This window comes from Plectropomus leopardus, chromosome 9 (assembly GCF_008729295.1).
Source record: "Plectropomus leopardus isolate mb chromosome 9, YSFRI_Pleo_2.0, whole genome shotgun sequence".
NCBI lineage: Eukaryota > Metazoa > Chordata > Actinopteri > Perciformes > Serranidae > Plectropomus > Plectropomus leopardus.
In genome coordinates this window covers 28,166,824-28,181,231 of record NC_056471.1, presented here as the reverse complement: position 1 = coordinate 28,181,231, position 14,408 = coordinate 28,166,824, and the positions used below count along the sequence as shown (strand labels likewise).

The 14,408-nt window shown below is 39.5% G+C and overlaps 1 protein-coding gene across 1 annotated transcript in view; it reads left to right on the top strand.

Annotated features, from left to right (window-relative positions):
* Positions 1 to 14,408, top strand: part of LOC121947781 (teneurin-3-like) — a 173,716-nt gene that overhangs the window by 61,140 nt on the left and 98,168 nt on the right. Inside the window, exon 3 of the mRNA XM_042492896.1 lies at positions 5,683 to 5,908. Within this exon, the coding sequence (XP_042348830.1) occupies positions 5,683 to 5,908 (226 nt within the window). The remainder of the gene's footprint in view (positions 1 to 5,682; positions 5,909 to 14,408) is intronic.

Genomic DNA, 14,408 nt, shown 5'->3' with positions numbered 1-14,408 from the left:
CAGTTCATTAACATATTCTGCTCTCATTGTTTTTATACACAACTGGTTGAAAATCGGCGAAGTATCCCTTTAAGGCTGTTGGACCTCGAATTATCAAACAGGGAAAGTTCACTGATTGTAGCATAGCAACGTTGCTGTTTGCAAAGTGCTGCATGTTTAAAGTGAGAAATATTTCTTTGGATTCTTGTTTTTCTCACTTTTTTCAGGCCAACTGTACATTCTGTGTTAAAACATTGTATTCTCACACTTGTATTTTAGTAGTTTAGACTTTTGCTTTGACTCTTTACCTTCATGTTAAACCAAAACTAAAGCACTGTTTTTCACTATTACTTTTATGGCTAATGCAGCATTTCAAGTGGAGGACCTTATTTACACCCCAAAGCTTCTGTGTGCTTTTTGCAAAGTGTGCACACAGTAGGTTTACTTCAGTTCATGGGGTTTTATGTTCCTCTTAGTTCATAGTGGGATTATGCAGTCAGATTTGCTGCATGTCAAATCCTACGCCTTTGAAGCTTCTTTGGATTTTGTGTTTTGCGTTATGCTCAGCATGTGCTTTCACCTAAAAAAAACATGTTTCCTGTAACAGTTCAGGCATGCCTTTTAACATGTTGATTCATCAGAAATTGATTCAACACTGGCCATAAAGTCTAGATAGTGATAGTGTTTGGACTTGTTGAAACTCATTTCTGTGCTTGCTGTGCCGGCACTATTCCCATCAACAGTAATGCACCACATATATTTTTATGTGTTTTGAAAATGCAGCATACTGTACAGTGACTTCAGGCTCTCAGTGCAGCAGCAGGACAGCCTGCAAACTAAACAAGGACAATCAAGATGTTGCACTATATGCCAATAGATCAATATGTAGACATGAAGATAAATGGGCGCAGATTTGTGCAATATCTGTCGAGTGTCTTTATATGCGATGCTCGAAGGGAGGGCGGGCTCACTGTTTACTGTGATTGACTGTGTCATATGAAGACGTGATAATAAGATGTACAGGAGAATAAAGACAGATGTTTTTATGTATTATATGAAAGAGAGGTCTCCTTATTGTGTTTTAAAGAGGATGCTTCTATTATTTCACTTAAAATCTAATTAAATTTGATTACTCATAACGGACATCAAAGAGGCAGTTAATCCCAAAATCAAAATCCATATTTTTTCCTCCCACTGTATTGCTAAATATAAATGATTATTTTTGGTGTAAGTGACTGAATATTGGATATATCAGCTGTAGAGATGTCTGCCTTCTCTAGTATATAATGAAACTAGATGGCACACCACTTGTGATGCTCAATGCACAAAAAACTCAACAGCAATTTCTCTTTCCAGAAATCATGAAATGGTTACTCAGGATAATCCATAGACCTCATTGTAAGCAGTTTAATATCAGAACTATTTTCTTTCTACCAAACCACATCCACCAGCTGTATCACTGTGCAGCATGCATCTAGTGCTAGCTCACCTAGCACCAACAAGAAAGCTAACATAACAGTGCTGGGAGGGTAACTTTTGAAATGTAATAGGTTACAGGTTACTTCGGTAGAATACAGTTTTAATAATGATAAAAATACTGACTTTATTTATTCAGTATTTTTAAAGTTCACATATTGCTTTGACAGACAAAGCCAAGCAGAAATTGGATAGATAGACAGCGATACAGCAACGGGAAGCCAAACAGCCCTATTGAACACAAGCCAGATCAAACTAGGGTAAAGTTTGGATAAAATTAAAATCAGAGGACAAATATTTGCAAGATGCATGATGCAAAATGTCAATATTAAATATACAAAGAAATAGACTAAAAAGAACAACAGAAGCAATAAAAGCAATAAAAACACAAATAAAATGAAAAGAGATAAATAAAAAAATGATCACAAAGAAATAAAAGCGACATAACATAAAAGCAAGTCTATAAAAATGGATTTGAGAAATGATTTAAACGAAGTCAGTAATTCTGCGATCCAGGTTGTTCCAAAGCTGAGGGGCCCTTTAGTTTTTAAGCCCCAACTTTGAAGGGCCCCACCTGAGGATTTAAGGCTGCGAACTGGCTCATATGGCTTAATATGGCTTAATTAGTAACTGTAATCTAATGATATTTTTTCTCATTAAATAACTGATAACAATTATAATTATTTTATTATTTGATTACGAAACTCTGTTATATAAAACTAGTTACTCCCTAAAACTGTTTACTGCTTAGCTGAGGAGAACATTGATGTTTATCTCCAACACTCAGAAACTCGCACCAAAACAATCTAGACTGATAAATAGCTTTGTAAGTAAGAGGAAAAATATGTGTTTTTGACAGTGAGATGAACTGTACCTTTAAGCTTCCGTGTGATCATTTTTTTCGCGAGTGATTATGAAGTAAATGCACTTCTAAAAATAATCATTGCTGCCCATCAACATCCCACTTACCTCCCTGTTAGATCATTATCTGTTTGTCAGAGCCCATCTGATTGTCCCCTCGCCTTCATTTCCCTCTCCCCCACCCTCTATTGACATTGCACCGTTGCACTAGTGTGTGCTGATTATATGAAAAATGCCTCCACTGGAGAGTGAAGTGGAGCTCGTGGCTGCTGCGGGCTCATACATTGGAATAAGGCCCAGAGGTGAAGTAAAACCAGCCAGTGTTGGTAGATAATCCACATTTCTATTAGCCTACTTAGCACTTTTCTAATGGGGCTCACAGTCTAGCCCAGGAGATGAGTGTGACGTCTTGTATTCATTATTACTAAGTCACGCCAGCCTTATATTTCTTCAAATGCCGATACCGCACTTGATCACGGGTAATTCGTGTGTTAGGATTCAGAATTGACTTTGAACAAGGTGATGCGGGGTGACGAGGGGATCATATTTGATTGGGTTTGATCAAAGTCTAATCGGGAATTAATTAATCTGAGATTGGCCTCCTGCACCGGCTCTGTGCTCTCTTGTCACTCCTGATTCTGCTCCACGCCGTTCATCTTTAATCATCCGTCTTTCTGTCCGTCTGTGCTGATGAAACAGATGTTTTCAAAATGTATTCTGTTATAAAAACAATAAATCCATACCGGTAATCAGTCACAAAAATGATTGGTGCAACCTGCCCCTGCTCAACTTTATTACGGCTACCACTGTCTGTGCAATTAACTCATGGAGAAGAGTTTTACTCTCAGCAATCATCCTTATTGCAATTTTTCTTTCACTGTATTTTTGATGTACTCCTCCCTTTGAATATGGGTGAAATAATCTTCAGTTGTGCCAATAGCCTGTGCGCACAGTAGCCTCAAGGTTTTTACCTTAAAGCAGTGAAAATGATTTCCTCTGCTCTGAATGGCATACGTGTTTCCTCCGTGCAGTGCAAATAAAAGGCTCATTTGCCTTCATTGAACAGCTTGTTTTATGCATAGAAGGACGCAGTGAAAATCGGGAGCATATAGGCAAGGACAAAAATTGCACGGCCATTAAAGGCTCCTCTCAAAACAATGACTAGTCTCCTTTCAATAAAGTTGTTCTGTCTAGCTAACAGCTCAGAGCAGATTTTGATTGGTGGCTTTAAGTCCACAAGGTCTTTCTGCATGGCTGAGAAAGCAAAGGTTAAATCATGCACCAGAACTGACCTCCAATGTTTATTCGCTCTACTTTTAACTCCTTGAGGCTTTATAAAAATTCATGCTGTCAATGCAAAAACAACAGCTCCTAAAAGACGCAGCTCGCAGCTTTCTCAATCTTCTGCGAGCCCCCTCTGTAAAGCAAGAAAGACGATACCCATTTGGGGCTCATTGGAGCAAATCAGAATTGTCAGCACTGTGGGTTTTTACCTTTTAAACAGGGAAGATGGATAGATAATCACCACATGCCATTCTGGGGGCCAATTACACAGCTTTGTGTGAAATTGGAAAACCTGTTCTCTCAGAGCTCTAATGGATGTTCTGGTCATTAGTTATTTGAGAGTCTTCTCTGGCTGTAATCAAACGTGAAACATTGCGTTAAGCGCCCATAAAAGAACAGCTGCCTCTCTAAGTGACCTTCTGTTTAAGAGAACCCAACTGTCAGCCGTGTGGCGTTTTGCGACAATTATTATGTGTGTCGCCATAAAAGCGGCTCTTATTTCCCTTCTTTTTGCAGTGGTTGCATCTCATTTTAATGTCTTGCTCTTGGTTGTATTTACTTTTCTGGGTCTGTTAGGTGGCTGTATGCTGTCATATCTTACACACAAGGCAGATGCATACTCCTACCCATCTGCTGTCTCTTAGTTAACCAGTCTCCTCACTGTGGGTGTAATTCAAATCTGCAAAACAAATTGAAGTCCCTCTCCAGACACATTTTTAAGTATGTAATATTTTGTTTGACTTGGTTTTTTCCCCAAAGAATTTTTTTTTTAATCTGATCGGGATCTACTCTTCTTCTGCCTCATTGAGAAATTTGCTTGCAGCAAGTTTCACTTTCTTACAGAGCAGCTCATGCTTGTTTGACTAATGAAAGAGCAGAGTCCATCAACCCAGCTGGACATCATCATCGCTACACGTTAACATTTGTTTGAATTTAGGTCGTGACGTAGGTTTTAGACCAATTTCAACGTCTGAAAAACAAATGTCAATTTGACTTAGAATGGTAGCGACAGATGTTATTGGTATTTTGTTGTTTTTAAGTTGTGTTGTTGAGTACCAAAAATCCAGTATCTCACAAGCGTCTCGTGCCAACGTCATCTCAATAACAATATTTAGTCGTAAAGTATGAAGAAAAAAAAGACGTCTGCAAAAGGTCATGTTAATATCCACACAATGTGAAATTCATTTAAAGTATCGCCAACCCAGCAGAGGTATTAGAATAGTAAATGTAAATAGCATCTTTAATTTATGTTGTTTTTTATCTCGTTAGCTTGATGGCTAACTGGCAGTGGCTAACACAGCATTAACCCTTGTGAAAGACACAATAATATATGCTGAAATTAGGTTTTTGGCAGATAATTCAGTTTTATCTATAAAGCCCAAATCTCACAAGGGGACATAAACTGAAGAAAATTACATTTTTGATTTTTGAGTGGAGGGTAACTTTAAAGAATACACAAACCATACATAATACACTATTGTATAATAAATATCATTCAATTTAAAAGAAAGTATAAAGAAAAAAAATGGGACATTATGAACTTTCTGAGTAACAGTATTGTTAACGTAATTGTTAGATTGTTTTTTTTGTTGTTATTGCTACAGTTAATATGATTTGTGGAAAAAGAAAGGTAAATATAGAGAGGTTGGCCTTTTATATCTGTAGCTACAGGAGCTTCTGTTATTAGTAAGAAAGGTGCAGGTATTATAAGTTTTCTTGTAATAAGTTTATATAAGTTTTGTGTTTGTTTGTGGGATGTGTAGAAATGCTATGAGAAAAAGTGCATCATGGGTTTTTGTTGTTTTGCAAATCACACACAGAAATGAACAAATAAACCAAATATGATTAAATGAATTAATGAATTGTTATTATAATTATTATTGGCAGTAGTATTATTTTCTTAAATTACTCGTGCCATGGGGTAGGGAGTTGTTGTGGATGGTAGGCTTGAGTGGGTGGAGGACAGTTGGCACAACACTTTAACTGTCATCTCTCAATTTCTGTAAAGCCAAATAAAGTACAAAAAAAAACCCAACACACAAACTAACATACTGATGTCTCTTTCCCTCTGCTTTACCTCAGGTGACCATCTATGTAGTCAGCAAGGCCCGCCTCCTCTGCCACCAGCCCCACCCCCACATAAGCAGCACCCGTCCATCACGTCCCTGAGCCGCAGCTCACTGGCCAATCAGAGGAGCCCGAGCCCGCCGCCCACAGCCGGCCTGGCGGCCGACTTGCAGAGTACGGCGGAATGCGTCCAGCTGCAGGACAGCTGGGTCCTGGGCAGCAATGTGGCCCTGGAGAGCAGGTGAGTGACCCACGATGACCTACAACAGAAACAGCGAATTCAGCTCCAGGTGTTGTTGTGAAGCCAGTTTCACTGACTCAGAAAACAAAATCATGTGAAATAAATAAGCGGGGACCAAGCTGCTGTTTAAAATGTTTATTTTAATTTCAGTTCAGTGTATTGCAGCTTTTAAAGTGGGCTCTTTATATAATTTACATTTCAAAATCAGGGAGAGGAACAGCAAATATTTCACTCATTGAATCCTAAAAATTCTGCTGCAGAAATGGTCTGCCAGTGCCTACACTGGTATTTTGCCTATTGTGATGTCATTTCTTGATCTTCAAGTGCTTCATATCCCAAAAATCAGTACAAACTAAGCTGAAAGGTTGTGTAAGTCATTTAAAAAACAGCAATGTTTTTTCATCAGATTTTACAAAATAAAACATAAAACATATTCATCCATATGATTTTTAATTATTAATCATGGATTTACTAACAATCCACAATTTACTTAAACTGTGTAACTTAATCAGTTTTTGATGATTTTCCCTGAACTTGTGAATGCATATCTTTCCTTGAGTACTTTACTTAAAACACGGTTTTGACATGGATTTATTTAAGCACTTGAGTAATATGCATTTTGTTTTTGCAAAGATTCGTTAGTTTAAGCCGTTTTCTAACTTATGCATGGCCATTAAAGCAAACAGAAAATATTAAACAGCCGAATACTGAGGTGAGGTGAGGCATGATGTAACATTAGTGGCAGTGCAGAAAGTTTAAGTGACTACTACAAACAGAAAACACATTGTGGTTGTTAATAATCCTAATATATCATGCCTGGGAGGAGACAAAAAGTGAACAGGATGATACTGTCTCCTGCCATGTTGACAAAGCACTCCGGGAGTCTTCCACTTCAGGTGTCCGTGCGCAGCAGTTGGGCTCCTATGATTCGCCAGTTTAGCCGCATTCATGGGCTGCAGCTTGTTCTCCAGTAGTAACCATGCTTGGAGCAGGTGCAGCCTACTATATTGCAACATGTTTGCAAATTGACAAATTTCTGTGATCCATGACATCGGTTAGATCGACAAATTGCCCCTGCAATAGCAAACAGAGATCTCCCGTGGACGTCAGTCGACATTACAGGGAAATGTGTTTGTAGGACAAATACGGTAAGGTAACGTAAAGTCATGACCAGCCCGTTCTCACTCTGAACTCGTCTGATTGTGCCATTTGTCAGTGCTCTCGGCCTACGAGCGTGATGGCAAAGGCCACCTTCAGAGTCCAACTGAAATGCAGCTGGACAGCATCAGATGAGAACACGTTCAGACAGTGTGGTGTTATTTCACATTGGCAGACAGCTGGATGACGCCTGGCACGTCCACATGCAACACGCATGGGTGGTGTCACTTGAGAACACGGCCTGAAACAACGGCGTCAGGTAATAATGCTGTCAGTAACCACATAATACCTGTATAAGGTGTGTGAGTGGGCTGATAGACGTGTCGCACAAACAGCTGACTTTCGTGCAGGAGTTGTAAGGTTGGATGTGTGTGTGTGTGTGTGTGTGTGTGTGTTGGGGGGGGTTCTACACCTTACGATGTGCCCCTTTTGTTTAAAGCTAACCATCTCTGACTGTGTTGCGGCGTCCCACCATGATGTCATCACACCAGGTGCATTTGTTGACATCACCGTCACTGCATCCCAGAGTGTAAACAGGTGACACAGAAGGATACCTAAAATGTCATAAGTGTACGCAGAAGGTCACTGACGAGTTGGGATGAGAACATGTTCACATGACATGATGACGGGGAAAGCCAAAAGCGTTAGCTTTCTGCTGCAAAAGGAATGAATGCTCTGGCTATTATGGTTTTTATTTATATCCATTTAAACAGAATCATACAAACAGTGATCTCCTGTGGCCATCCACAGGTTAATTTGATGGCTTGTTTGCCTTATTTTGCTTAGTTCAAATCTACTGACCTGTCTGCTTCATCCACCAGCCCATTTGATGTGTTTTTCAGTTACTGGGCTCACATCCATAAAACTCACAGTCGGGTTCAACTGTGACTCACCCAGTCGTGATTGAGCCAGCTGTGTGTTTTTTGTTGACAAACATAAATTACCGGCTTTATATTGATGCTGCCTCCACCGCACCTTTATCATTTGCATGACCTGCGACGGTTTTAAGGAAAGCACACAATAAGTACCACCCATCCTGGCAGGATGACGTTCAGTATTAGATAGCGTGAACCGCAGCACGTGTTTAACTCAAGCTATGACATTTCTCTCTGTCTGCTGGAGGGAAATGCTGGGAACTGTATGAGTCTACATCCTCCCCATGACAACTGGCAATAAACGGCACAGTGGAACATACTGGGAACTGGCATTAACTAAACCGGTGAAAAAATGATTCAAGCAAACAGTAATTCATGACACCTGGGGATTTTATTAATGTTTTGAGTGCCACTCCTCGAACATGTGTGGATAATAAAGCGATAAACTCACTCCAGGATTTTAGATATTGAAGTTTGGCTGTTTTTCAGCCTATTTTAAGAACTCATCAGGAGAAATTATCATCCCACAAACTGTGCATGGCTTAATATGACTCCTGCTGAGTTTGACAAACATATTTTTTCTCCTCTGTTAAAAATAGTGCTAGTTTATTTGCTTTTTGTGTGCAGCCACAATTAACCCTTTACAAACTGGATTGATATTAGTTTTGTTGTGCTCTATTCAGACACCTGTTACAAGCAATTCAAACCTTTGGAACTGGAGGGAATTGGTTTGATTTCTTTTGAAAAGCATGGGGAAAAGGCAATGAGCAACTTGGCAGGAAATGTCTGGAAATTTGCAAAGAAAAATTAGTAAAAGGTGACAAGAAAATTACTTGAAAACTGGCAGTGAGGAGATCCACAAGTGAAAGAAAAATCTCTAGAAAAATATATTCAGGGATCCCATGGTCATGACTAGTCATGGAAATAGTCAAAATCCTTGAAAGTTTTTGAAAAGTCATGGAATTTTCTTGCATATAATGATATGGTAACAAAAATCTTCCATGGATAACGTAACATAAATAATAGTGTGTGGCAATACTTTGCTTACCATCACCAACAAGTCATTAATATCTCTTTGGGTTCTTCTCTTCCTTCCTGTATCCCTGCTAACTGAAATCTTGTTTGAAGTAATTTGAATCTGATACGTCCACTGAGGTAGTGGGGCAAGGAAAAACAAAACTTTATTATGGGTCTGGTAAATTTAAATATGTAATTTTATTTATTTATTTATTTATAGAAATATTTTATTTTTTGCACTTTCTTAAGGGCATTTTCTTGTCTCTGTTATTTTACTGTTCTTTTTTTTGCTTATTTTTAGGTAATTTTCCTGTAACTTCCTACTAATTTCTTGCTTATTTTTGGGCCATTTCTTTGTTGCTTTTGCTTTGCTCATTGCCTTTCTCCAATGTTTTTGAAAGAAATCTAGCCAATTTGCTCAGTTTTCAAAGGGTTAAGGGCTGACAGCTAAATGAGCCAGACCCACAGTCAGAAGCAGAGTGCAGGATCAGAGTGAACTGTGTGGATATCAGAGAGCGTGCCAGTTCAAATCAGAGAGGCTATAACTTAACTGGGAACCCAGTAAGGGGATTGTGTGTTATATCGAAATTTGCTGCGCAAGATACTACTTTGTCATAGGAGCCTCTGCCAAGTTTTCCTCCTGAAACATCAGTTACATCTCTCTTAATCAGCAAGCTCAAAATATCCCGGCTAATGAAGTGCGGTACATTGCGCTCTGACTCAGAAATGGCCTCGAGTAGATGATTGCATTCTAGCCTGATATTTCCCTGGCACGCCGCTCCACTCTTTTTCCAAGGCTGGGATGAATGCAAACTTTGTATTTCGTCTGTGGCAGCGTGGAGCAACAACCTCTTATGATCTGACTGAATCAATTGGGATATGTAGTGACAGTTTCACTTTCGGGGGAAGATGCGGTGATTGAATACTAACCGCGCAATGACCTTGAGCTGTCTTAGCTGTATCGACAAAACAATATGTGCACACCTATCATCAGCCGAGGCATAAATCACTATCACCACAGTGGACTCTAAATCAAGTGCTTGTCAGTGGGTGGGAACTGAGGTGCTGCTGCGAACCAACGGGGCCAAAAGGGAAAGACCCAGTTCACCATGTAATTGCAGATGTCAAGAAGACCACCAGGTTGGGAAATGTAAACAGAAGCTCCAGAAAGTATTTATTAGGATGTCTTCAGGGGGTTTTAGGCCAGCAAAGTCTTGGCGCAGTGCATACGTAGGTGGCCTCAGGTAGCACAGGGGTGTGATTTTCTCCTGAATCCTCAACATTGTCATTTCTTATGCAGCACAGTAGACGTTACCACATGTGCAGACAGTAAATTATTCCATACAAGGCCGTTGATTAAAAAAAATGTCAAATATAAATCACAATGTTGTGATCTTGTTCAGTATATTTCCTCTGACATGACCTCCTTGAAACTAAAGCACTCATTTGACAGCATTAGCTACTTTCACTGCAATTAGCAGTAATGAATTACGTGTGTGTAACCTCCCATAAAAGTGCTAGTCTTCAAAGCATGAGTGTTTTAATTTGACTCAATACCAACTAGCTTTCACTGTGAATGGCTTTCAGTGTTCTTTTTTAAATGAGTGAAGTGCTGCACTCAGTAACTACTACTGTAACTATGCCTCATTATTATATGGTGAGTGAATAAAGTCCCCGATCTCGCTGTGATCACACTGCCAAAGCTGTGTCAAGACACCAAGTTTGATTTTGGCTCATTTACTCTCGCGGTTTTATAAAGATCAAACATGTGCGTCAAACAAATGAAGCCTTTTCTTGCAGCTTAGGAAAAAAATAAAAAGGAAACAAACATCAAGCAGTGTTGAAAGTTGGACTCAGCTACTGTATGTTATGAGTCCATACTCGGCTTTTGGAATGTCACAAATACTCATATTTTGCTAGCTAGTTGATGCCAAAACTTTGAAAATGTGGTAGTACTCGTTTTTCTCCAAAAGCATAGGTACCAGGGATGCATCTCACCTGGATCTGATAGGCCAATATATACTCCTGCAAGTGTTCTAATCCGCCATAAAATGCCCAAAAAATACGTAGAGCGCCTACCAGGGTTCTCCGACAGAGGATTAGGGCCATGTTACAGCAAAAACAATGGTAGATTATAAGGATGAAGGAGCAGCTGCGGCTCAGAGGTAGAGTGGTTGTTCTCTAATCAGAAGGTCAGTGGTTCAATCCCCAGCTCCTCCAGTCAAAATGTTGAAGTATCCTCAGGCCTGAAATGGACTGAGGTGACTAAACTGAAATTGCATGTGAGTGCATGTTGGTGGCAGTGAATGTGATTTGTGGTGTAAATTGTGGTTGTACAACTAGAAAGGTGTCATGCAAGGGCAGTCCATTTGCCATTTACTTTATTCTCGTAAAAGTTTGACTTTTTTTCTCATAAAATTTTGACTTGATTCTTGTAATACTACAACTTTATTCTCATAAAATTACACTTTTTTCGTAAAGCTACGACTTTATTCTCATAATGTTACTTCTTTTTTTCTCAAAATATTATGACTTTTTTTAAATAATATTACAACTTTATTCTTGAAGTCAAGTGGCCCAATCAGCTGATCGGCTGCTGCCCTCATCAGAAATGGGCGTTGCTTAATGTGAGGCTTCAAAGGAAACAACGTCTCATGTCTCTTTAAACCGTCTGTGCTCGTTTCCTGTCTCCTCTCGTGGTTTCCTTGCGTCGGTCTTTAATCATTTTATAGTCATTTTTAGTCGTCATTTCATCCCCATTTAAGTTGGTGTTGGGCTAGTTAGCTGCTCAAACAATGAAAGTCCATACGTCCTTGAACACTTTTCCAGTTCTCTTTATACATTTATGGCAAGAACACACAGAGCAACATCTCTACATCAATTTGTCGTAAAATAAAAAGAAAAAGATCCAGGGCCAGTGTGTTTTGTTAATTCGTTGTAATGGGAGCAATTCATATTGACACTATCTATTCTACACTGACCACTGCAGGTTTGGCATTTTTTCTATGTTGCCAAGAGTTCAAAAATGTTTAATTTAGGCAAAAGGCAGGGCTCATCACTGTCACTTGTTACCCAGCTGTCTAATCACAGTGAAGGAGGATGAGGACAAATAACCTACAAAGGCCAAAGCTGCGTTCAGCCCCAACAAAATGTCACCCAATGTTTATTTAAATGGAAACAGTGATGTGTTGAACACCCTGTTTTGTAATGCAAGCATACTGCCTCTGCCTTTTGAGTTTAATTCACTTTGGTTTAAAGGGGCTTTGGTGGAATGGGAAATATATTTTATGTTGCTCAAAATAGAGTGAAATAAAAACAAAGATTTTAAGCACAGTAATTCAAGATCTACTGAAATTAGGTTTATATGCATTTCTCAGCTGATTGGGTAACACCTCTGACAGACCTCATGCCTTTTCACACCTTTCACACCCCCGCAAATTGCACATTCACTTGCACTGGCCACTTTTTATTGTGTCTGTAGTCTGTATTTATTTCCATTGTTTATGTTTTTTCCTGCATCTTACTGATGCTGAAGAGTCACCAAACTGACTGTCGTTGTTTTAACCAATGACAATAAAGATCTTATCTTATCTTATCTTATCTTATCTTATCTTATCTTATCTTATCTTATCTTATTTGATCTTATTTGATTTTATTTGATCTTATTTGATTTTATTTGATCTTATCTTTTCTTATCTTATCTTATCTTATCTTATCTTATCTTATCTTATCTTATCTTATCTTGTCTCGTCTCGTCTCGTCTCGTCTCGTCTCGTCTCGTCTCGTCTCGTCTCGTCTCGTCTCGTCTCGTCTCGTCTCGTCTCGTCTCGTCTCGTCTCGTCTCGTCTCGTCTCGTCTCGTCTCGTCTCGTCTCGTCTCGTCTCGTCTCGTCTCGTCTCGTCTCGTCTCGTCTCGTCTCGTCTCGTCTCGTCTCGTCTCGTCTCGTCTCGTCTCGTCTCGTCTCGTCTCGTCTCGTCTCGTCTCGTCTCGTCTCGTCTCGTCTCGTCTCGTCTCGTCTCGTCTCGTCTCGTCTCGTCTCGTCTCGTCTCGTCTCGTCTCGTCTCGTCTCGTCTCGTCTCGTCTCGTCTCGTCTCGTCTCGTCTCGTCTCGTCTCGTCTCGTCTCGTCTCATCTCGTCTTACATTTTACAATTCAACGTGCCTTAAGGGTCACATCTTCCATGTACAAGACCTGAACAACAACAGAGGATCATCAGGGATTACTAATATAATGCATAATAAATTAACTACAATGTTTTTAATAAAGTAGTGAATGTTTAAGTACATGGGATTTATGTTTTGTTTTTGTTTTTTTATGGTCAACTTAGGTATTGAGAATCCTGGAATTTCACTGTTATTTTCAGCGACTACTACATTTTGGGTACTGTGACATTTCTTGTGTCACAAAAATTAAAATTTACTCAGTATCTCAATAATGAAAAGCATGTATAAGTTACAACAATTGATCAGTCTTGTTATCTGTTGAAAATTCATGAGGAATGCAGGTTTTACACTTCAGATAATTCCATGAAATCTCTCTACTTCAGTTTTTCTGCTTTATTGTGACAAAGGCCACTCCATTTAAAGGGCTCTATTAGTTGGCAACAGAGCGGTGATGCTGCTTGCTGTTGGTTGCTGTTCTCAAGTGCAGGAGAAACAATCGGATTTTTAAAGTGTGCGGAGCACTTTTAATAAACCCCTCAGGTTTCCCTGACTAACCACTTGGCTTCTCTGCAATAGTTTTTTGAGATATTTTCAATTAGAGAAATTCTATTGAATTACATTATAAAATGAATTGCCACATCCCTCAAGAGACCAGCGCACATATACGGTAATTATTCTTGAGCAGTACTTAATCCTTTGTTTAAAATAGACTATACCAGCATGTGTGAAATTAATGTATTTGCAGCCTTTATGTTCGAGCTATAAGCTCCATAAGTGCCCCACTGGATAAAATACAGGTAGGCGCCTGCTCTTAGATATGTATGTCCTTTGGAGCCCACTTCAGCATTTTTTTTCCTTCGCTTAGATTCAATGAGATTCAGCTCTGACAGTCGTTATGACATTTCAGAATCTTCAGTCTTTTGAAGGCCTGCCCAGCCACACGTTGCTGTTATAAATGTGCTGTCAATCCCCGTTGCATTCATGTGTCAAGGGAGTCCTTTTGTGAAATGAAATTATGTCTCAGCTCTGAAATCATCATGTGGTACAGTGTCCCACAGACAGTACATTTTCCTGATGGAAAACGCGTTAGAATTGTTCTCGAGGGCGAAAAAGAACAGCAGAGGTAATCCAAGTAGGATTTGGTGTGTGTGTGTGTGTGTGTGTGTAGTTGTTTGTGTGGGACGCACATGTAAATCATGAGTCAGACAGTCATGCTTCACATCAGAGGAGGAAAATTGAACTTTTTTTTTTTGTACACCAGCCACGGTGTCAGGATCGCACCAGGACT